Genomic DNA, 23,422 nt, shown 5'->3' on the forward strand with positions numbered 1-23,422 from the left:
GGGAGCTGCCGAGCCCGTCAGAAAAAATAAAGATTCTACCGCGAATTTCTAGTCCGGGAATCTAAAAGAGGTCGTGAATACTGACGTCCCGCCCTCCCGGCGTCTTGGAGGACCCGGACAGGCCAGACCTCCCCACTACCGCCCCTGGGGAGCAGTAGAGTGCGAGCCGGCTAGAGAGCCCCCCCGCCGAGGGGGCGTGGGTAAGTGCCGCGGGGGCCGCTGGGAAATCGGCCGCCGCCCGCCGCCATCTTGCTTTCCTGGAAGCCGGCCGTGACCGGGGAGGGGGGTCACAGGACGATCTGGAGCCATGAAGCTGCTGACCAGAGCTGGGTCTTTCTCGGTGAGCACGGCCGGCGGCGGCGGGGCGCGTGTGTCCGCGAGTCGGTCTAGGTCGGGCCGCAGGTGCTTGGTTTGGGGTGCCGGGGCCGCCGGGCTTCCGTCCGTCCTTCAGCCGAACCGAGCCGGGAGGGTCGGAGCCGGAGAGCGCCCCCCCTCTCGCCGACCCCGACACACCACACCGGCCAGCCCTAGAAGCCGAGGGCCCAGCGCCGAGCAGCAGAGCCGAGGGAGAGGGGCCCGCGGGGACGCGAGCCGGTGGGGACCTCTGAAGGTCACCCCCGCGCCGGGGCGCCCGCGGGGCTCCGGGGGTCCGGCGTGACCTCTGGGGAGGTCACATGACCTCTGATCAGTCCAGTGCGGAGCGCTGGGCACCAGACGGTACGGGAGGGGGAGCCAGCCGGGGGCCCGCCTGCCCCCTGCCCCCCGACCACCGCCCGGACTCGTGATCCGGGGTCCAGCCCGGGGGGGTCCGAGTTCACTTGGGACCTCCCGGAGGCCCCGCTGTCCCCGCGGACACTGTCGTGGGCGGGAGCCCGGAGAGGGGTCCTGCAGGCTGGCGCTAGGGGCCGTGGGGGTGCTGCCAAAGAAGCATCGTGCAGTGCGCGAGGGACCCCCTGCACCTGAAATAAATAGCGCCTGAGTACGGACGCCCCCGGCCCCCCTCCGGTGCCGGCAGGCGGGTTCGGTACCGGTTCGCCGGCTGGAGAGAGGCGAAGGACCAGGGAACAGCGTTTTTCGTCTCGGGTGGAAACGGTTGGGCCCCCGGGCGGACAAAGCATCGTCTCTGGCCGGCCGGGGAAGACCGGTCGTTAAGCGGCCCTTGGAGGGCAGCTCGGTTCAGGCTGGCAAAAACGCATCAGCGTGTCCTTGAATTCCATTCATTCCCCAGCTTCCCAAAAGAAGGGGTGCGGGGAGCCCAGGCTGGAGAGGGAGGAGAGACAGCAAGTCACTTGCTATGAATGGGGCTCACCTGGCACCGCGCCATTCCCTGGTCCTCGGCTCCTTTGCAGAGATGAGAATTGCCATGAGGAGCAGCCAAGCCTCTTGAACACCTTTTGGAATTACTAACCCCCCCCCCAACTCCCCTCCTCCCCCAAAAAAAAAGTAACCGGAGAGGACCGACTACAGTATTGACTACAATCCTACAGTATTGGCAAATTGTAGTAAATTTGGAGGCAGTAAATTGTTATCATTGCACCTATTTTTACAAAAGACTATGCGTGTTTTGTTGTAAGACGTAATAGTCGGTGGGTGACAATCACTGGGATAGTTCTTTATTGCAGATTTGATCGGGACACGTTGTAGGAACACATAATCAACAAAGTAACTCCAGGCCCGTTAGCACTTCAGCGGGCCTTGGCAAAAGAGGGTATGGATGTGCATACTTGTACTCTGGCTACATGTCTTAAATTCTTTTTGAAAAATCAGACGCCAGAATCCTAGGAGTAATTACCTTTGTTAAAGCAAAGCTAATTCATTTTAAAAGTGCAACTCAAAAATACAGCAAATGGACCATAGGAAATTAGTATATAGTGCAGAATGCCTGCTGGATTGATCTCAGCATCGGGACATCACAGTCTCTAATGGGAGCCTCAGGAAACACCAATGTGCTTATTAGATCTGGGGCATACCAAGTTTTATGAATTCTTCAACATCACTAGTAACCTCAAAAAACATGGGCATAATCACAAAGAATTATTTTTAAATATAATTTTAAAATATTGTTAAATATTATTTTATAATATTAAAGATATTTTAATAATATAGGAGTACTGCTATTTGTTCAGCCATTGATTAAGCTGATTGAATGGGCGTGAACTCCATATTACTTTTTTTTTTAATTGTATCACCAAATCACAAAGAATTTTTGTGACATTTTGTCCCCAACCCTCCTCCCCCTAATAAAACCCAATTGAATAAAGTTATGAATTTCTGATCCCTTATCAGAGGTCTAAGAGGGCCCTTTACTCTTTCAGTAACTACATTTTTTTTTTTTTAATACTATTGGGACGCTGCTATGTATGAAGCTTGTTAATTGTTTCTCTTGGGATGGCGTACATTTGAACTGGTTAAAAGTTAGATAAAACCCCTGATTATATAGACTTACTATAGCACTCAGAGTGAAGATACTTTGGGAAATACTGGGAATGTGAAAGATATCTGCCAGGTGTACTTGATCTTTTTTTTTTTAAGGTTACTGAAGTGCTTAAGGCGATGAAGCATTTCCACTTGGAGATGGAGGATGAGATTCTTTGGGTGGTTAGGGGAGCAAAATTTCAGTCTCTAAAAGGTGTGATGTGTCAGCCCTGCACTTTCTCAAAAATACTCAGAGCTTGAAAGTCTTATTAAAACATTTTTACAAGTGTTGGAATGTAAATTAAAATGCAGTGTTTGTTTACATCATAAAAAGTGAACATGAACTCACTGCTTTTTCAGACTCCACAAATCAGTTAAGTCGAGGTTTAAGAGTGGCCAGTGGAGGGGCCAGAGCGATAGCACAGCGGGTAGGGCATTTGCCTTGCACGCGGCCGACCCGGGTTCGATCCCCGGCATCCCATATGGTCCCCCAAGCACCGCCAGGAGTAATTCCTGAGTGAAAAGCCAGGAGTAACCCCTGAGCATCGCTGGGTGTGACCCCCCAAAAAAAAAGCAAAAGAGTGGCCAGTGGACTGGGGCCAGGAAAAGAGTTGGGTGGACAGGATGTAAGCATTGCAGTAAGCTTTGCACGTTTAGTCCAAGGTTTGACCACCCCACCACACAGTTACACACAGACACACGCCTGGGAGGAGCCCTGCCTCAGCACTGCTGCGTGTAAGAGTGGTTTAAGGAGCAAAGAATGAATTCGGGGGTTAATGGACATACCCTGGTGCGAGACCCTGAGTTTGATCCCTTGCTTCACAGCCCGGAGCATGGCTGACTGCAGAGACCCTGGGCCAGTGCTGGGTGTCCCATGGCGGCAAACCCCACCCCTCACCCCCGTAATCCCAGCACTGAGGATCCTACCTGCATTGTATCCTCACATGAAACTGCCACCCGTTCCGCCCATTCTAGCTAAGAGGGGTCCATACCTTGTCCTCCTGAGCACCGCTTTGGGAGTAGCCCACTCTCCAGTGTCTTGGAGAAAGGGGTGGGTTGAGTCCTAATGAGCCCAATCCGCCGTGGAATTCTGTTCTCAGACACACTCTTGATCCTGTGTGCTGTGCTTGTGGAAAACATGTGTGACCTGTCCTTTTTGTCTTTAGAGGTTTTATTCCCTCAAAGTTGCTCCTAAAGTGAAGCCAGCGGCTGCGGCCCCCGGAGTGGCTCTGCATCCTCAGGATCTCGAGGTGAGTCCCGCTGAGGTGCTGGCTGCAGCCCCCCTCCCCCACCCCCACACCACCCCACTGTCTTACTGTCCTTGGTGATGTCCTGACAGTAACCGTATCTTTATTTCAAATATAGTTTACCAAGTTACCAAATGGCCTCGTCATTGCTTCCATGGAAAACTACGCCCCTACGTCAAGGATTGGCGTGTTCATTAAAGCAGGCAGTCGCTATGAGGACGCCAACATCCTGGGAACCTCTCATTTGCTTCGCCTTGCCTCCAGTTTGGTGAGCCGGCGTCTTTCCACCGCGGCTTGTGTAGAAATGTTGCGTCGTGATTTATTCCCAGACCACGACTGCAGCCGGGGTTGCTTAGGCAGAAACTTACCCTGGGAGTCACGGCCTGTGCCAGCTCCATGCCAGAGACCCCCGAGGAGAGTCTTCCCGCGCCTCTCCTGAGCTTTCACTCGTCACCGTCAACCCTCGGGGTTCCTGACTGCAGTCTCGCCTGTGGAGTCACGCTTCCCTCAGACTGGACTTTTCCAGTCATTTTGATTCAGAGCTCACACTAGTGGCACCTGATTTCCGGTGCTTAGCATCTTTGAGTATCGAAGGTATTATTGACGAGACTCAGTGCAAGTAAGGTCAGATTTGTAGGCCTTGCTAGACTGGATTTTAAGGGTTTATTTTTCAACCAGTTCAGTTGCCATATAAAACGCTGGGGCGGGTAGATGGGGGGAGAAATGTACCACCGAGAAGCACTTAGTTGGTGACCAGCAGCTGTTCCTTTTGGGCCAGGAGATCCCGTAGAGGGAGGGAGAGCATGCTGGGCCTGTACGAGGCCCCAGGTTTGATCACTTGGTACCCAGAGCATCACCAAGCAGTGAACCTGAGGGTGAACCTGCGGGCTGTGGTAGCCACGTCATATCACAAGGGGTGGCTCCCAGGACACATGAACATAATTTAGGGGGCAAAAGAAAGTTTCTTTTTGAGAAAACTTTTATTTTCTTAAAGCACCATGATTGACAGTTATTCATAGTTATTTTTAAGACAATACAGTGTCCCAGCACCGGTCCTGCCACCAGTGTCCACTTCCTCCCACCAGGATTCCCAGGTTCCCTCTCCTACCGCCCCCCCCCCCATACCACACACACACACACACACACACACCCTTGAAGCTTGCTTGTTGAAGTTTGGGTCTCCTGGTTTGTGTTGTTGACTCCAATTTAGCTAGTTAGCATTGTCATTCCTTAACACGGATGTACCTGAATTCCCCTGGGCTCTGCCCCTTGCTGCTTTTCATCTCTCTTCCCTCCCCCCACTCCATTTCTTTTCTCCTCCCTATACTCTGGGCCCAAGGAGAGTTGCTTTTGAATCTGGTGGCATGTGTTACATTTTGAAATGATGTGTTTATCAGCATTAAAAAGCAACTAAGACAAGTGTTCTTTCTTCTTCAAGACAACAAAAGGAGCTTCTTCTTTCAAGATAACTCGTGGAATTGAGGCAGTTGGTGGCAAATTAAGGTTTGTTTAAAATGTAATGTTAAAATGGTGAAAACTCCAGAAAATGTTCTTTTGTAAGAAGAATTTAGTTATCAAGACTTCCTTAAATGAGGCACAAAAAGAAAGAAATGGATAAATCACATCAAAGTGAGGAAGAGGTTTGGAGGAGGGCTTCTTAGGTGTTTTCCACTTGAACCCCCGTTTCGCCCAGGAAAATGCAACATAGACAGTTGCTGGCAGAAACACCTTGGCTTCATTCCATGGCTCATTTGGAATTAATTTTTGGTCCTCACATTTGGAAACCTTTTACTGTTAACAAATTTTGGTCAGAACCTACGGTTTAAGAAACTAGTCTTCAGAGTATAATTTATGTTAACAGCTACCTGCCTCTCCACTATCTCTCTGGCCCCCAGTTTACCACTCATTTTGTTTATTTTATGGGTTCAGGTGTCACCACCTGAAGCCTGTCTGCTTTTTTTTTTCCTTCTATTTGGATTTTTGGGTCACACCCGGCAATCAATGCTCAAGGGTCACTCCTGGCTCTGCACTTAGGAATTTCTCCTGGCGGTGCTCAGGAGACCCTATGGGATGCTGGGAATCGAACCCAGGTCGCCTCATGCAAGGCAAATGCCCTACCCGATGTACTATTGCTCTGGCCCCACCACTCAATTTTGAAATGTACTTTGTCCTTAAGAAATGTCAGGACTAGAGAAGTAGGACAGCAGGTAGGGCACTGACCTTGCACAGGACAGACCTGGGTTCAGCCACAGAGTACAGAGCCAGGAATAAGCCCTGAGCGCCACTGGGTGAGGCCCCCAATCAGAACAGAAAGAAGCATCCCCACCTCCACTTGCACACTGTTGTCCCCGTACCATTGTATCTGGTTGGGCCCAGTGTTGCTCTGGTCTCTCCCAGTTTCCTCTTAGAGATCTTCCTCGGCTGTGCCCAGGGGACCGTGTGGACCAGGAATCACACTCGGGGCTTCTGCGTGCGCAGCTTGTGCTCCAGCCCCTAGTGCTCTCTTTAGCTCCTGAAACTCACCTCCTAAAGTTTCCGCTGCCCTGAGTGCTGACCCCCTGGGTGCTGGCAACAGCCCTTCTATGTCCTGTGGTTTTACCTACCCAAGCTGCATCCTGTAGGAGGAACCATCCAATATTTGTCCATACTTAACTGACTGAACAGTGTCTCCAAGGTTTATCCATGTGCAACATGTCAGGATTTCTCTTTAAAAAAAAAAATTAATTGAAAATATTTTCTAGTGGCTGAGCAATGATAGCTCAGCTAATAGGGCACTTGCGTTGCACACAGCCAACCCAGCTTCGACCCCTGGAGCCCGATAATCAACCCCAGCTCATCAGGGTGATTCCTGAGTGCAGGACCAGGCGTGAGCCCTGAGCACCACTGGGTATGGCCCCAAAACAAACAAACAAAAATTTTCTAACATTTTCATTTGTAAATGTGCCCCCTTTTTTTAAAAAAAAAAAAAGAAAAAAAAGACATCCATTTTCCGACTTTAAAAATATTTTTCTGTAGCACTTTCACAGGTCCCCCCCGGGCTGTGGGGTCGGGATTTGGTAGCTGGTGCTGAGAGAAAGACCCCTTGGCTGCATCCTTGCCCTGGCCCCCGCCGTGCCAGTGGCGGTGGCACTCAGTGGGACAGAGGCAGGAAGAAAACTCTTCTCTCTGAAGGAACTGGGTTCCTCGGGCAGAGCTGCGGGAGGAGCCTGTTGCTGTCGCTGTGGCTGATCCTCTGTCCTTCCCTCCGCTGCAGCGTGACCGCGACGAGGGAGAGCATGGCGTACACGGTGGAGTGTCTGCGGGACGACGTGTGAGTAGCCGCCTCGGCCCCCGTCAGCTCGGGTCTCGCAGTCGGTTAGGTTAATGCAGTGTCACCGTTGGATTCGGGACAGTCGCTTGAATCACCGGGTTTTAAGGGGATTCAAAGGCCCCCAGATGAGTAGTGAGAGCACAACCGCTCGAGGGACGGGCGGGCGTTGCTCTGAAGTTCCTGGCTCGTGACTCTCCCTCCCCCTGCTGCCGCCTGCAGTGACGTTCTCATGGAGTTCCTGCTCAATGTCACCACCGCACCAGAGTTTCGCCCTTGGGAGGTCGAGGCCCTGCAGTCCCAGATGAAGGTTGACAAAGCTGTGGCTTTTCAGAACCCCCAGGCTCGTGAGTGTGTTTTCAGATCATATCCACTATTCCGGATGCATGGGTCGCGGGCGGTGGGCCACTTGCCCTGGCTGCGTGTACTGGACACTTCAGTATTTGGGCCTGGTGCTTGGGCTGCTTCAGCCCACAGTGCTGGAACTGCCGGGCCTTATCTCGGGCGGAGCATGCGCCCTGTTCCTTGAGCCATCTCCCCAGCCCCAGATATACAGTGTTTTTAAGAAAAGTTGGTGGGAGAGAGACAATTGCTACTTGTGTTGTTTTTCCCCACGTGGGTTCAAGTGCCTGTTCTAGGACGATAGCTGCCCTCAGCAGTAGAGCCGCGGCCTCACGTGTGCCAGCGCCTTCGTCGGCTCTCCCGCACCATTCAAAGGAAGAACCTAACAGCATTTTGTCCAGTTTTTGAAATAGTTATTTTTTGTCTCATTTGCTGTGTCCCCCGCAGTGCCCAGGGATCGCCCCTGGTGGAGCTGAGGGGCTCATGTGAGGTGCTGGGAAGCGAACCTGCTCGGCCATGTGCAGGTCCCGTCGCTCCGGCCCCTGTTCTTGTCTTTCTCAACCTTGACATTGCCAGGTTTTGTAATCTCCGATGTGTCTAAGTAGCCTGGTCTTTTTAAAAGGTTTTTTAAAAAATCAGTCCAGAAATCAGTACAGTAAGGACTGTAGCCTGTAGGCCAGAGTCTCTGCCTTGGTCCTCTATCTTCAGTCCAGCCCCATTACCTCTAGCTCCACGATTCTTTGATAGCTTTTTATCTCTGGAGTAAAGTCCAAGCGCTTTACTTAACACAGATACTCACTTTCCTGGCTCCTGCCTACCTCTAGTTTCTTGTTCTGTTTCTTGCCCTCCCTGATGCCGTTCCTCGGTTGTAGTTGATTTCTTTGTCTGCTCTCTGTTTGCAAGTTGTTCACCTAGGAAACACCTCATTCCTCAGCCCAGTGTTGTCACTCCTTTCCCTCTCCCACTTTCATCCCCATAATCGCTGTTTGAGGTTTTCCTCTCAACATTTGGAGGGTCCGGATCATTTCTTACTCATCTCTGTATTTCCAGCATCTATCACTATATCTGGTGTCATCTTACTGCCAAATACTGAGCAAATGGAAGTAGTTGGGGCAGAGGACCAAGCAGGAGCACAGGACAGTACTTAGGCACCAGTAAAGTGCATTTGATCCCAGAAAGTGAGTCACATGACCTGAGACAGACACATTCAGACCTCTTAACTCCCTTGTTACCCAGGAGAAATGGAAGGAAATTTCTGGTCAAGTGACTTCTGTTAAGTTGGTGGCAGAACTGAAAAACTAGGTTTAGACTTCATGAAACCTAGACCATTATACTTAACCAGATGGTGCCAAAATTAAAGGTAGAGAAATGGGCTCTTAAAGTTAGAGAAGTGGGCTTAAAAGCAGATGCACTCGGCTCATAGAAGCTGCTTTTATAGACAATCTTTTCTTCTCGGCATAATTGTCAAGGCTGCAAATCTTAACTTGCAAGTTCCTTAAGATGACCCAAGTGTGTCATCACTTGTTTTCTAGATGCTGAAAATTTTTTATTTTTAATTGTATTTCTTCAACTGTTTCTCTACTTATTTACAGAAGTCATTGAAAATCTGCATGCTGCTGCCTACAAAAATACCTTGGCTAATTCCTTGTACTGTCCTGATTATAGGATTGGGAAAGTGAAGTCAGAGGAGGTATGTCTTTTGATCTTCCTATTTACGTATTGAAACATACTGAACATTCTTTTTCAGTTTCATTTGCTAAATTTATCTTCTAATTTAAGAAATTGCTTTTTTAGTCAGTTTACTTTTGACTAGAATTTATCTGATTAGTTTTTTAAAATCTTTTACCTAAAGTATTACATAAGGGACATAATCATTATAGAAAATTCAAGAAATTGGGGCTGGGATGATAGTGCAATGGGTAGGGCATTTGCCTTGCATGTGACCGTCCTTCGTTCAATCCCCAGCATCCCATATGTTCCCCTGAGCACTGCCAGGAGTAATTCCTGAGTGCACATCCAGCAGTGACCCCTGAACATCACTGGGTGTGACCAAAAAAGTAAAAAAAAAAAAAAAATTCAAGAAATTAAGAAAAAGACTATATCACCCAAGTAAAAACACTCAATATTACTATCTAGAAATATTTTCTTTTAGCAAGAGTCATATGTATCTGTGATACATATCCTTTTGGAAACAGTACTTATGAGGCTAGTGAGGTAGTACAGAGGTCAGACTTTTGCCTTGCACGTGGCTGGGGCCCTGAACACCAGCAGGTGTGGTACGTAGCCTACGTAGAGCCAGGAGTAAGCCCTAAGCATCATGGATGTGGCCCCAAAACAGTAAAATAAAATAGTATTTAAAATAGTATTTAAATTGTAACTTGATGCTGAAGGTCTTCCTTTAGGAAACCCCTTGAATATGTAGGAAATAATGAAGCTCTTCCTTCCCTCCCGCTCCACCCTCAGCGGGCTCACTGCCTCTCCTTCACCTCCGGTGCAACAGCCTTGCTTGACTGTGGGTCCATATTTGTCTCCTGTGGCAAATCTGTTCTCGTAGAACTTTGTTTCCAAAGTACGAGGCGCTGTTAAATCTGCAGTGTTAAAGTGTAGATGTTCATAGTTCATATAATCTTACTTTCCTGATTCTATCCCATTGTGCCCCTTTCCTCACCCTAAAGAAGTTTTTCTCTGACAAAAGACACTAGGAGGAAAATAAAAGACTATCAGCACTTTTTTTATTTTTATTATCACACCACAGTAATGCCAAGTCTCACAATGGAGAGGTTACTGGTACCCACTCAAGCAAATCGCAAATTGATGAGCAACGGGATGACAGTGGCAGTGACAGTGATTATCACACCAGATTTACCAAGTTGCTCGTAATACAGTTGTTTCCGACATTAACTGCTCCAACAGTCAATTTGTGATCCCTGTTATATCTCTCAGTGATGTCACTAAAGTCATTGTCTGAGGATCTGCTGTGCTGTCCACACTTAAATGAAGGATTTTATTCTCGTTTCATCCTGGTTACCCACTACCAAAATCTAAACTTTGTATTCATTACTTCCTTTGATTTATCTGTTGACTAAGAAACTGTTCGGTGCGGGCTTCAGCAGCACGTACTCTAAACTTGGAACATAGAGAGAAGACGAGTATGGCAAGGATGACGTGCAAACTCATGCAGCGTTTCGTATCTTTCAGAAAGAAAGAAACTGTTCACTTATCTATCAGTAATTTAGTATCAGCCATTCGTAAGCCTCCCCCTTCCTTTTTTTTCTTGTAGTTACAGAAGGACAATCAGTGGTTATTTCTTACTTTCGTAAGAAATAGTGACTTTCTGTAGATTTCTTAAAGTGGTGACAAGTGGAGATAATACTGTTGAGCTGGCTTGGTGAATCGTCATCTTCATGACTTTTTTTTTTTTATAGCTGCACATATATGGTATGGGATATGATTTATTTTGCCCATAAAACCTTTTGAGCCTTGTGCCTACCTATAATGCCCCATCATTTGTGGCAAACTTACAGATCTTTTTAGTACCCAAGATACATGCTCTTTAGGCATCTCCGTGGATGCTAGTGAGTATCGATGGTGTTATTTTGGGTTCTGCTTCAGGGTAGAACATCAGCACTACTTAGCAGGAGCCATTCTGCAGGCCCAGGTGCATATGGCACCTGCAGAAAGTTAGTTAAAGCCGTTACTGTGCACCAGGAAGCTTGCACTTCTCATGAGACCAGACTCTGGTTAGTTTGAAAATTTCTCATAAATCAAATTTTCCTTCATGAAGATAATGTTATTAAGGAAGCAGAAAGAGTCCACAAAGCAAAACAATCTTATTAACAAAGCCATCTATTATGGGATCGTTGGATTTTTTTTTTCTTGCCTTGTTTTTAAAAGTAAAAAATTAGAAGCAAATTAAATTTCCCGTGTTTAGGGGACAAGTTAAGTAATGTATTAAGTATCTATAGAGTGGAATGCAATTCAGCCATTCAGAAATGTTAATTGGTAAGAATTCTATATCCCATTGAGGAGGAAAAGTTTATGAAAGGGCATACCAAATGACTCCCTTTTTTTTTTTTTTTTTTTTTGAAAATTGAGTGTTTATAGACAAATAACAAGATTAATTTCCTCACCAGTTGTTAGCCTCTTCCTTTTTGTCTTTGGGTCCGTATCCAGAAGTGCTAGATACTATTTCTGGCTCCGTGCTCAGGAGTGGCCCCTGGCAGTACTCAGATGACCCTGTGTGGTGCAAGGGATGCAAACGTAGGTCAGAGGGATCCAAGTCAATTGATCTCTGAGCAAAGAACCAGGGGTCAGCCCCGAACTGTGCTAGGGGTGGCCAAGAAATATACTGGGATACTTCTAAGCAATGGCAGCATTCAATGGGGGGCAGAGAATGACTTTCCAGGGTGACTCCATAAATGTGGGTACTTTTTTCTTTTTCATTAATTTATTTTAATTGAATCAACGTGAGTGATTAACACAGTTACAAAGTTGTTCATGACTGGATTTCAGTCATACAGTATTCCAACATGGGTACTTTATTTTGAGGCACAAATTCTGCTAGGTCGATTGAAAGTTTAGTCTCATTTCCTTGGCCTAGTGATGCTCAACAATTTCACTAGGGGGGGATGCTCATTCCCCCCCAGGAACATTTGAAGCCAGTTTTTTTTTAAAACACTTTCCAGTTTTTTTTCCACCCTTCCTTTCCCCCTCAGTTGAGATGGTGACGGTGCTGGTGGTGGTGCTGGTGGTGCTGGTGATGTGCTAACTGGGATAAGACCACAGATATTCTGTACATAGACACTGTGCTTTTTTCTGACCCTCAAGAACTCTTGGGAGCAGTGGCTCTTGCTAAGGATGTGTGTTGGGACTGGAGCACTAGTCCAGCGGGGAAGGCGCTGTCTAGGCACGCCGGCAGTCCGGGTTCCATCCCTGTGTTCTATATGGGCCCGCGAGCCCACAGCACTGCCGGGTGCGGCCCCATCCCCAAAATAGACTATGTGTATTAGCTTCTCTTCTGTATATTAGTCAAAGGGTGATAGCTCCGGCCCACAGATCCCACGGGTGGATTTTAGATGGAGTCCGGGATCCAAGATGGACCTCCCACGCCAGCCAGCCTGCAGACTGGGCCCAGGGGTCAGGCACAGAGGAGATCGTGTTTGAGATGCACGTTTGTTTTAGTACATTCCCTTATGTACCACAACATTCATTCAAGTCACTGTTACTGTCATCCCATTGTTCATCCATTTGTTCGAGCGGGCACCAGTAATGTCTCATTGTGAGACTTATTGTTACTGTTTTTGGCATATCCAATACGCCAGGGGTAGCTTGCCAGGCTCTGTTGTGCGGGTTCAATACTCTCAGTAGCTTGCCAGGCCCTTCGAGAGGGACGGAAGAATCGAACATGGATCAGCTGCGTGAAAGGCAAATGCCCTACCGCTGATACTTCATTTAAGTGGAGTATTTAAAATTAAGTCTCAGCTTGCTCTTCGAACCCATTTTCTCCTTTGAACACTCATCTCCCTTTTCTTGTCTTTGTGTTTCTTGGCTCCCTCTTCAAGCTTGTGTTCCCTTTTGAGCACAAATTCCTTTCCCCCTTCCCATCTTTCTAAGTCAGCATCATTGAGTAAAATCTCCCTTGCTTCCCTGAGATAAAAATAAATTAAAATCTTAGTCTAATTCAGCCCTGGGGTAACCCTTTACTGTGCCAGATTTTAAGCTTGAGAACTTAACTTTCTGCCGAATTGTGGCTTTCAGCTTTTACAGTTTTTATATTTATACCAATATGACCCCACTCATTTTTACTTCCTCAGTTACATTTCTTCGTTCAGAACCACTTCACAAGTGCAAGAATGGCTTTGATTGGACTCGGTAAGTTGAGATCGCCTGTCCGCTGGCTTCCTTAAACTGTAATTTCACGCGCATAAGGGAGAATGAAGTTTCAGGACTCCTTGTCAGGCGCTGTCCTGGAATGCTCATTCTTGGTCTTAGAGAAGGCAGCAAGAGCGTTTGAACCGCCCCTTTGGCGAAATTCTGTTCTTGGAGAAGAAACAGTATGTTAGTTTTTTGCTCACTGACAAGATGGGTTGTTTAGCTTTTTTATTGTGGGGTTGTCTTTTACATATTGAGGGTGATTTCTTTTTCCTCTCCTGATTGTGTCCTCCGATGCACAGCTCCAGGTTGTGGAAACAGTCAACTTTTGGCAACATGCTAACAGTCCTCGAAGCAGAATGGAGGATGGGTTGGGGGGAGAGTGCAAGGGGGTGAACTCATGCTTCTCTGGCAGGAGACCCCAGTCAGTCCCCTGAGCACCAGTAGGAATGACCCCCGAGCACAATACTGGTCCCAGAGCAAACTCGGTGAGTCACCTGTCACTGAAGTGTCCCTGGGCATGGTCAAAAAAGAAAGGAAAAGAATGTATTCAATGAATAACGGTCCAGCCATGTAATGGGATTTATTATAGCCATCCAGCGCTTGAGGTAGGCCTCACGCTTTGATGGAAGTTCCAGAAGGCAGGTTAGAAACAATGGTCAGGGGCTGGAGTGATAGCACAGCGGGTAGGGCGTTTGCCTTGCATGCGGCCGACCCAGGTTCTAATCCCAGCATCCCATATGGTCCCCTGAGCACCGCCAGGGGTAATTTCTTTTTTTTTTTTTCTTTTTTTTCTTTTCTTTTTGGGTCACACCCAGTGATGCTCAGGGGTTACTCCTGGCTTTGCACTCAGGAATTGCTCCTGGCAGTGCTTGGGGGACTATATGGGATGCCAGGGATCGAACCCAGGTCGGCTGCGTGCAAGGCAAACGCCCTACCCGCTGTGCTATCGCTCCGGCCCCATGCCAGGGGTAATTTCTGAGTGAAGAGCCAGGAGTAACCCCTGTGCATCACCAGGTGTGACCCAAAAACCAAAAAAAAAAAAAAAGACAATGGTCAGTAGCATAATGCTTGAAATGTTCTAAATGCGTGTGTCTCTGAGAGAGTGGCGTTGTAGGAAAGACTCTTACTTACTGCTTGTGCTTGGATTGGATAGTCCCGTATTGGCTAAACGGATGTCTTAGGAAGGCTTGTTTTTATTTCTGTTGAAATAGGTGTGAGTCATCCAGTCCTGAAGCAAGTTGCCGAGCAGTTTCTCAACATGAGGGGAGGGCTTGGTCTCTCCGGTGCCAAGAGTCAGTACCGTGGAGGTGAGTGTTTGGTGTACTAGGGCTAGGTGAGTGGGACAGCCCTTGTGTTTCCCTCAAACAGTGCTTGGGCATTGTAAGGTAAGTGTGTATGTCTGCGCGTCTGTGTGTGCGCGTGTGTTTGGGTAAGGATGGATGATGACGTGGTACTGAGTTTCGAGAGATGGTCACGATGTTGAGGGAAATGCTGCAGATTCTCGCTCTCTCCGCCCGTGATCCAGGTGAAATTCGGAAACAGAACGGGGACAGTCTTGTCCATGCCGCCCTTGTCGCAGAGAGCGCGGCCATCGGAAGCGCGGAAGCCAATGCCTTCAGTGTCCTCCAGCATGTCCTGGGGGCCGGACCCCATGTCAAGAGAGGCGGCAATGCCACCAGCAGTCTGTACCAGGCTGTTGCCAAGGGGGTGAACCAACCATTTGACGTGAGTTTGAGAAGCTGGTGTCATCTTCTTTTCACTAATCTCATTTAAAACCATTCGTTCTTTGCGATGACTGTAACGTGTTTGGGGGTACAAGAGTCAGAGCATTTTATTAAGTCCAAGGGGATCAGAACCCAACTTCCTCAGCCTGGCCAGACTCTCCCCAGCTTTACAGCCGTTGAAGGTAAAGCTAAAAGCCTTAGAAAATGGAAGAGATGGTCTGGCTTGATGTTAATGCATTACTGAGTCTATCAAAAACTTGCCGTCTTTCAGCAACTTGAATACATAAAGTAATAAAATCAGAGATTAACGCTTCAGCTCCCTATAGGATAAAGTGTTACACATTAAATAATCCCCTTGGGGCCGGAGCGATAGCACAGCAGGGAGGGCGTTTGCCTTGCACGCGGCCGACCCAGGTTCCATCCCCGGCATCCCATATGGTCCCCCAAGCACGCCAGGAGTAATTCCTGAGTGCAAAGCCAGGAGTAACCCCTGAGCATCGCTGGGTGTGACCCAAAAAAAAAAAGTAAATAATCCCCTAGATTTTATGGTCCTTTTTTCCCCCTCTGTTTTCTTCTGTCCCCTCCTGTTCTTAGATGTGCTTCCTGTATCTCACTGCTCTTCTCTTTTCAGTCAGATGTGGAAAATACACCAAGAGGATCAAGGGTGCAAGTCAGGCATAGATCACTTACTTGCCTTGCATGTGTGCCTGGGTTTTGATCCCTCACACCATTTTTTTTTTATTATATATCCTTTTAAAATGACAAAGATAACGTGTGTGCATACATGTATACACACTCACCGAAACATTAAAGATCTGTCCCCACAGCCTGAAATTAGGTTAAAAAGGAAAAGCCATATTATATCATAATAAAAAGTCTTTATTGCTTTAGAATATACTTTATGACAGGAAAATTCTAAAGCTAATAACATGATACTCCAGTTAAGAAAATATAAAAATGGGAGCAGGGTGATAGGACAGGAGGGAGGACATTTGCCTTGCACACAGCCAACCCGGGTTCGATCCCCGGCATCTCATACTGTCTGCCAGCACTGTAAGGAGTGATTCCTAAGTGCAGAGCCAGGAGTAACCCCTGAGCTTCACCAGGTGTGGCCTAAAAGCAAGAAAAAAAAAAAAAAAGATCCAAGGGGCCAGAGAGATAGTTCAGAGGTTAAGATGCTTACCCTGTATTCTGCAGACCTGGTGTTCAAACTCGCAGCCCTGCATGTGGTCCCCCAGGCACTCTTGGGGTCACTCCTGAACACAGAGCCTGGAATCGCCCGGAGCGCCACTTGGTGTAACCCCGAACATCCCGCTCCACCCCCAAATAATAAAAGATAAGATCTTATATTTGCTCCAACATGGATAGAACTAAGTAAATCCGAAGGAGAGACTGGATGGCCTCACTCGTGTAGCCTACAAATAAAACAAGGCCCACAGGGAGAAAACATGAGACTGCAAACAACTGAGGGCTGGAGCGATAGGACAGTAGGCAGCTGACTCGGGTTCAATCCCCGACATCCATATGGTCCCCCAACCTCATCAGGAGTGATCCCTAAAGGCAGAGCCAGGAGTAAGCTCTGAGAACAGCTAGATGTGGCTCAAAAAAAAATAATAATAAGATAAAAATTATTAAAAATAAAATTGAGATGGGGGATGGGAGGTGTTAGGAGAGTGGATCTAGGGACAGTGGCAGAGATGCTGGCACTTTGGTGGTAGTGTGGTCTGTAGCATTGAACACCTAAAGATGATTATTATTAACACTATTATAGATCATGTTGCCACAATCATTTTTAAGCTTTTAATAAAAGGTAACATATTAAGTTGCACAACAAGGTATAATTTCAGCAACATTATGTGGTACATGTTTTATTTTTCTTTACCAATAGAGGAAATTAAAGTCAGCCCATTTATTTTGTTTTGTTTTGTGGCCACACTGACAGTGTTCGGGGATCACTTCTGGCAGGCTCAACCATGTGGGATGCTGGGCATAGAATCCAGGTCGGCCATGTGCAAAGCAAACGCCGTATCCATTGTAATATCTCCAGCCCCCAGCCTTCTCGCATTTTATTTCTTTGTTTAATATTTGATAGTTTCCAAACTTTTTAATAGGGTTTTTTTTTTCCCATATTGCTTTCTAACTGCAATAACAACACAAAGTAAGCCGTTGTGAATGTTTACTTGGCATTGAGCCCGTTGAACCTTCAATATCAAGCTTTATTCTTCCCAGAAGCATGGTTTCAAAAGCACTGTCTAAGTCCTAAGTTAAATTTGACTGCTGCTTTTACCAGACTCCTCGGCTTTTCTTCTTTCCTAATTCATGCTCTGCTCTCTTTCTTACTGTTCCACTTTTCACCTGGTGATGCATTTGGGGCAGCTATAGTTTAGATGGAATACAGTAACATAACTCTGTATCACTTGTTAGCCAGAGGGGCCCAAAGAATGATCAGAGGCTTAAAAGCACCTGTCTGACGGTCACAGAGTCTGGGGTTCAAGCCCCAGTGCCTCTTCACGCACTGTGGCGATCAGGAACAGTCTGGTTTGTTACCGGAAGATGGCCTTGTGTGTGCAGCACGGGCCCAGTCCCCACGCACCAAAATGCAGGTTCAACTAGGCGACTCTACACAGCCCTTCGGGGAGGGGACCCAGAGGATGACTCTGTGGCTCTAGGCACCTCCCAGAGCAAGTAGGAGGTCCTGAGCTCACTCACTGGCACCAGGCACATGTGTGAGCTGGGGGAAGAGAAACTTCTTTGACAGGAAAGAAAATAATTGGGCTGGAAATTCAATGTAGAGATAGGATTATAATTGAAACACGTTTCTTCTTAGGCTTTACATGGGTCAAACCCTTAGTTGGCGAACTTGAACATGTACAGGAAGCAGCAGTAACACCAGTTAAGAATGGGGGCTCCCAGGCTTGTCCCCAGGCACCCGCTGCAGGACCCTGAAAGTAGAGCTGAGTAGGAACATAGGCGATTCTGCAAACACTTGAGTGATGCCAGACAAGTGGGCCATCTTGTTTCAAAGCTCACTGCGGACATCTGAAGGATGCCCTTTAAGCAGAGATGCTTCCCTAACCCTCTGACTCTGACCTTAGAACTGAAAGCAAAGGGGTGAAAATAAGTAATCAGAGGGCCAGAGAGGAAGTATATTGGCAGGGTACTAGCCTTGCATGCAACTGACCTGGGTTCAGTCCCTGGTACCCCATATGCCCCAGGCACCATGTGGGAGTGATGCCTGAGCACCATCAAGTGTGCAAATCCCCCCACACCACCCCTTCAAAAAGCGGGGAGACTACAGGAAAGAAAGAGGTCAAAGCCTGCCTTCCGTACCACTGAGCCTCAGTGCACCTGCAATGATAGTTGTTCACGGGCTAATGTTTTCTTTAGTCTTTTCTAGTCATAAAGTGAAGGTTTGAAAAGAACCCCACCCAAAGAAACCGTCCACTTAGGAGGACTTCAAAGTTAAGATCATCAGCTCTGAAAGGGTGCGCTTGCGTCCAAAGAGCACTTCAGTCCCTGACACATTCAGTGCAATTCTCGTTTTGTTTATACTGGGAAGATACAAGTTTCCGACGAGATTAATGGAGGGGAAGCTGCCCCATTTGTATCAAATGACAGTTTTCCTCTGTTCCAGGTTTCTGCTTTCAATGCCAGCTACTCCGACTCGGGGCTCTTTGGGATTTACACCATCTCCCAGGCTGCGGCTGCTGGAGACGTGAGTTGCGCACTTACCTCATTGGCTCGGGAAGCTTCCCCCTCCACATGTTCTTTGTTAGAAGCCTGAGCTGCATGACTCCCCTGAATTCCCGAAGCTCAGTACTACGTGGTAGCGTTATCAAGTACAAGTGCTCTGTACTTGAAACCGAGTACTGCTGTTTCTGGAAAAGACGGAAGAAAGGCCTCTGTGGTATTTAATTCCCTTTGGACGAGTGGCATTGAGTTGTACGATCAATAGTTCAGGTCACTGTTTTTATTCCAAATGAGAGCCGGGGCTGCTGCTCCTGGGAGAACACACACTGTGCGTGTCTGAAGCGCTGAGCATGGTTCCCGACACCCGAATCCCCAAGGAACGCTAAGCTTTTTCTCTAACAAACCATGCGGTCCAGTATTTTCAGCATTTGATTGCTCTCAGACCGTTCTCAGAGTCTGTTGCACAGCTGGCATCTCGGGAACTGCGCCGGGCTCCCTCCCTCAGAAGTGATGCTAGTGCCGCGGCTGTGCGGGTGTGGCCGGCCGCTGTCCATGGTAGGGGTATCTGGAGACAGGAATTGCTGGGGCGCTCCAGGTGGTCCAAATAAAGAAATTTTGCAAACCTGTGCTGTCGGGAGACTAGACTTGCACCAGTCCCGTGCCCTGGCCGGCAGAGCCCCCCTCCTGGCCCCGGGTGCCGTCCGGTTATGGCTTCTCGCAGCTGGGTCGGTCACGATGGCATTTGGCCCCAGGCTGAATATGAGAGTCACAAAAAATTTGACAGCAGTAAAAGGTTTCAGGATGTGCTACAACTCCCAGATAATTCAAAGTCAGCCATGTAATGAATACAGGCTCTTTCTGGCAACGTTGTGTTGTGGGGACGAAAATGAGGCTATGAGTGACAAAGAGTAAGCTGTCCTGAAGGACCTTGGAGACGTCCCTTCCCAGTTGGCGTTTGTTCTGACCTCATTGAGCTGCTCCCGCTCTCAGCTCTCCAGAGGCAAAGGTGCTCGCGGAGAGTCCCCGGTGGCCATGGCGATTGTCCGTTGCAGCATGTGACCCAAGGCAAGCTCAGGTTTCCTGGCACCACGGACCTGCTACCTGCTTTCCGAGAGGGGGCTACCAAGTTCCTTGTGAAGAGCTTGAAGTGACGGTGGCTGAGAGCAACTCCTCCCAATGGCTGTGGGGTCAGCTGTACCCTCCTAGGGGTCACAGCCTTGTGGGTAACGGACCCTGCACCCACGAAAGCCTCAGAGCTGCCCCCTCCGTACTCCTTAGTCAGGCCCACCGGTACATCCCACCACCTGGACACGCAACCCAAAGCATGACCAGATTGTCCTTGTCTGCTCCAGGTCATCAAGGCCGCCTATAACCAAGTCAAATCCGTCGCTCAAGGAGGCCTTTCCAGCGCAGACGTCCAGGCCGCCAAGTAAGTCTCCGGGAGCCGTGTGCTCACATTCCCAGGCTAGAGTAAAACAGCTGGACAGGGGTCTGCTGCATGATGCGGATGAGGCTACACCTGTAGCCTCCCATCACCAAGGCGAGAATATTTTTTTATTTTCATATTGAAACCTAATTGTTAATATTTATAGTTGTTTTAATTCTAGAGTCCCCCAGAATATCACCTTCCTACTCCTTACTAATTCATTTTTTTACTTTATGTTTCTATTGAGTTTCTAAACAACATTGCATATAAAAATATACTTCTTGACTATTTTCTGCAGCTAGAAATTACAAACTTTTTTTTTTTTGCTTTTTGGGTTACACCTGGCTATACTCGGGGGTTACTCCTGGCTCTGCACTCAGGAATTACTCCTGGCGGTGCTTGGGGGACCCTATGGGATGCTGGGAATCGAACCCGGGTCGGCCACGTGGAAGGCAAATGCCCTACCCACTGTGCTATCACTCCAGCCCCCAAGAAATTACAAACTTTTCTAGTATATCATTGGATCAGATGAGTTCTCAGTGGACTGCATGCAGGTAGCCCAGGCTTGATCCCCAACGTTGTATGGTCCCCAGAGAGATCTCTGAGCTGGGAGTCCAGATAAGGACATTTTGCAAACCTCTGCTGTCGGGAGACTGGACTTGCTCAGTAAGGACCCCCCGACCCCCCCCCAAAAAAAAGTTTATAATACTTCATATTATAGTTGGCTCTCCATATTTTTTTTTTCCTTTTTGGGTCACACCCGGCAATGCAACGGGGCCACTCCTAGCGGTGCTCAGGGGACTATATAGGATGCTGGGAATCGAACCCAAGTTGGCCGCGTGCAAGGCAAACACCCTACCCACTGTGCTATTGCTCCAGCCCCGGCTCTCCATATCTGAGGGTTGTAGAATCCTTAGATTACAGACACAAGCCCAATTGTACATGCTTTGACTTGCCGTGCAAGTGGCCAAATCCTTGTTCAATTCCCAGGAAAAAAAGTGTATGGTCCCCTGTGCATTTCCAGGTGTTGTCAAAACTGATCAACCCACCCCACCTCTCCTCACCCCAAAAGAACTAGGTTTGTACCTACAATGATAACCTGTATACTCAAAACTGATTTTTTTTTTTTGTACTGTCAGTGATGAAACACCTGTCGTGCATGCACAAGGCATGAGTGAGCTTTACCACTAAGCTGCATCCCTGGCCTTTTAGCCCTTAAATTATAGAGTTTTACATGTACTAGGTACCTAGAGATTAAAGTTTTGTGCAACTACTACACTATTTTATAGAAGGGACATGAGCATCCTTGGGTTTGGGTAGGAAGTGAATCATCTTGAAAGTAATCATAGCAGAAGCTTGGAGTTAAGTGTGTGTGTCTGTGCATATTTGAAATACAGAACAAAAGTGAAATAAAATAAAAGTCATAATGTTGAAAGGTTAAGTGGAAGGTTGGTCACACCCAGCAGTGCTCAGGATACCATATGGGATGTCAGGGATTGAACCCAGGTTATGCAAGGCAAACGCTCTTGCATAATGGGACGGGTCCTGTCTGTAGCCCCCTGAGTATTGCCAGGGACTACCTCCCCCAGGATCTCGCCTGATAGCCTGAATACCATCAGATACGGTGCTAAAACAAAAGCAAAAAAAAGAAAATGCCTTATAAAACTGACTCCTGCCTTTTCTTGAAAGGAACAAGCTTAAAGCTGCGTACTTAATGTCAGTGGAGTCATCAGAAGGCTTCCTGGATGAAATCGGGTCCCAGGCTCTAGTCTCTGGTTCATATGTGCCACCAACCACCGTCCTTCAGCAGATTGACTCGGTCACCGATGCTGATATCACCAAGGTAAGCAGATGAAAACTGAAGAGGCAGCGACAAATAATTTCTCCCTGGTGATGTAGTTTCAGGAGGAACACAGAAGCTTCCCTCTGCTGTCGAGCGCCCAGTGCATGGAGGCTGGAGGGCGCCTGACCTCCCTCATTCAGCTCAGTTACCTTCAGCTTCAACCATTTAAATTGTTGGAGGCCAGGATGAGTCAAATATTGGCAATTTGGGGATGTATCGATACACTGTTAGTCAAATTTGATATTTTTCTTCCTCCAAAGTTAAGCACCCTGCCAGACCTTCATGATAGAGCATCTAAACTTTTTTCTTTTTATGACCTAAGGCAGTTTCCTGCTCATGCAGTGTTACTCACATATATTTTGATTCCTAAAGATTTGTAGACAAGGGTTGGGCTGTGTGCTGGCCCTCTTTGTATGCCCTGCTCTGCCTGACAAATACAGGAGCGCCACTGCGGATCTGAGGGGGACCAGAGAGAGGTGGCTTAAGGGACTGGAGCACAGGCCCTGCATGCAGGAGGTTCCGGCTTGATCCCTGGTGGCACGCGGTGGTCTAAGTGACCTTTTGTGACCAGGGCACTTGTCTTACTTGTGTGAGGCCCTGGTCCTCAGAGAGATAAAAGAAAACAATAACTTGGCGCCTAACTTCGTCACGTATTCTTCCGAAACTGGGTCTTGCAAACTGTCGTTTGGAGTGGGCTGGAGAGATTGTACAGCAGGTCGGGCGCCTGCCTTGAATACAGCCAACTACATTTTTTTTTTTTTGATCCCTCACACCACGAGCCCCCCAGTACTACTGTACTGCTAGGTATGACCCCCCCAGTAAAACAACAAAAACCAGCTATCATTTGCTGCTCCAGCACCGCTACCAGTGCCACCCTCTTAAAAAGCCTGACCCTGTAATCTTTGTATTTGAAAGTAGTAGTAGCATAAGGAATACTAAGATCCAGAGTTTGGCTTTTAAATTCATCGGTGCATTTTTATTGACCCCATTGTTCTACAGAAGTTGGAAAGCACAACCCTGCCTGAGGCCAACTCGGCCCTGACTTACAGGTTTTCCTGAAGTTTCCCTTTTGCCCCGTTTCCACAGGCAGTTTTTGTTTTCGTCATGCATTTGAAGGAACAGTCGGTAAACAGCCACGTCTTCCCACAGCAGCACGAGACTTTTAGAATTGCTGACTTAAAATGTCCTAACCATAAACTCTTGAAATAACAGAAAGCATTTACTCTATTGACAACATACTTTCTTACAATTTTTAAAGCTTTTTTTCTTTGTTTGCTTGCTTTTAGGCTGCAAAGAAGTTTGTGTCTGGCCGGAAATCAATGGCAGCAAGTGGCAATTTGGGGCATACACCTTTTCTTGATGAGTTGTGACGCGGAAGAAAAGAGCTGAACATGTTCTCAACCCAGAGCAGCAAACATACACATTTCTCTTTTTTTCCAAACAAGGTGGAACAATCTTAACACTTAAAGTGTAGGTCATCATTCTTAGTTGACCTGAAGTCAGTAAAACATTCTAATATTTCTCTTGTCATTTTTTTCCTAATCAGTTCTTCAA

At 47.6% G+C, this 23,422-nt stretch overlaps 1 protein-coding gene and 1 non-coding gene across 2 annotated transcripts; both read left to right on the forward strand.

Annotated features, from left to right (window-relative positions):
- Window positions 1-188: 188 nt before the first annotated feature.
- LOC101545563 (cytochrome b-c1 complex subunit 2, mitochondrial) lies at window positions 189-23,389 on the forward strand. The gene is made up of 14 exons (XM_004604106.2): window positions 189-340; window positions 3,582-3,665; window positions 3,781-3,930; window positions 5,101-5,165; window positions 6,916-6,972; window positions 7,192-7,316; window positions 8,904-9,001; window positions 13,125-13,182; window positions 14,397-14,492; window positions 14,711-14,910; window positions 18,544-18,624; window positions 19,952-20,028; window positions 21,715-21,868; window positions 23,155-23,389. Exons 1-14 carry the CDS (start codon window positions 308-310, stop codon window positions 23,236-23,238), a joined length of 1,362 nt encoding a protein of 453 aa, XP_004604163.1. The 5' UTR covers window positions 189-307; the 3' UTR covers window positions 23,239-23,389.
- On the forward strand, window positions 6,674-6,806 carry LOC129404685 (small nucleolar RNA SNORA30/SNORA37 family). The gene has a single exon (XR_008630054.1). It is a non-coding gene; the product is annotated as a small nucleolar RNA SNORA30/SNORA37 family (small nucleolar RNA).
- Window positions 23,390-23,422: the final 33 nt, after the last annotated feature.

The sequence above is a fragment of the Sorex araneus genome, chromosome 4 (genome assembly GCF_027595985.1).
Source record: "Sorex araneus isolate mSorAra2 chromosome 4, mSorAra2.pri, whole genome shotgun sequence".
NCBI lineage: Eukaryota > Metazoa > Chordata > Mammalia > Eulipotyphla > Soricidae > Sorex > Sorex araneus.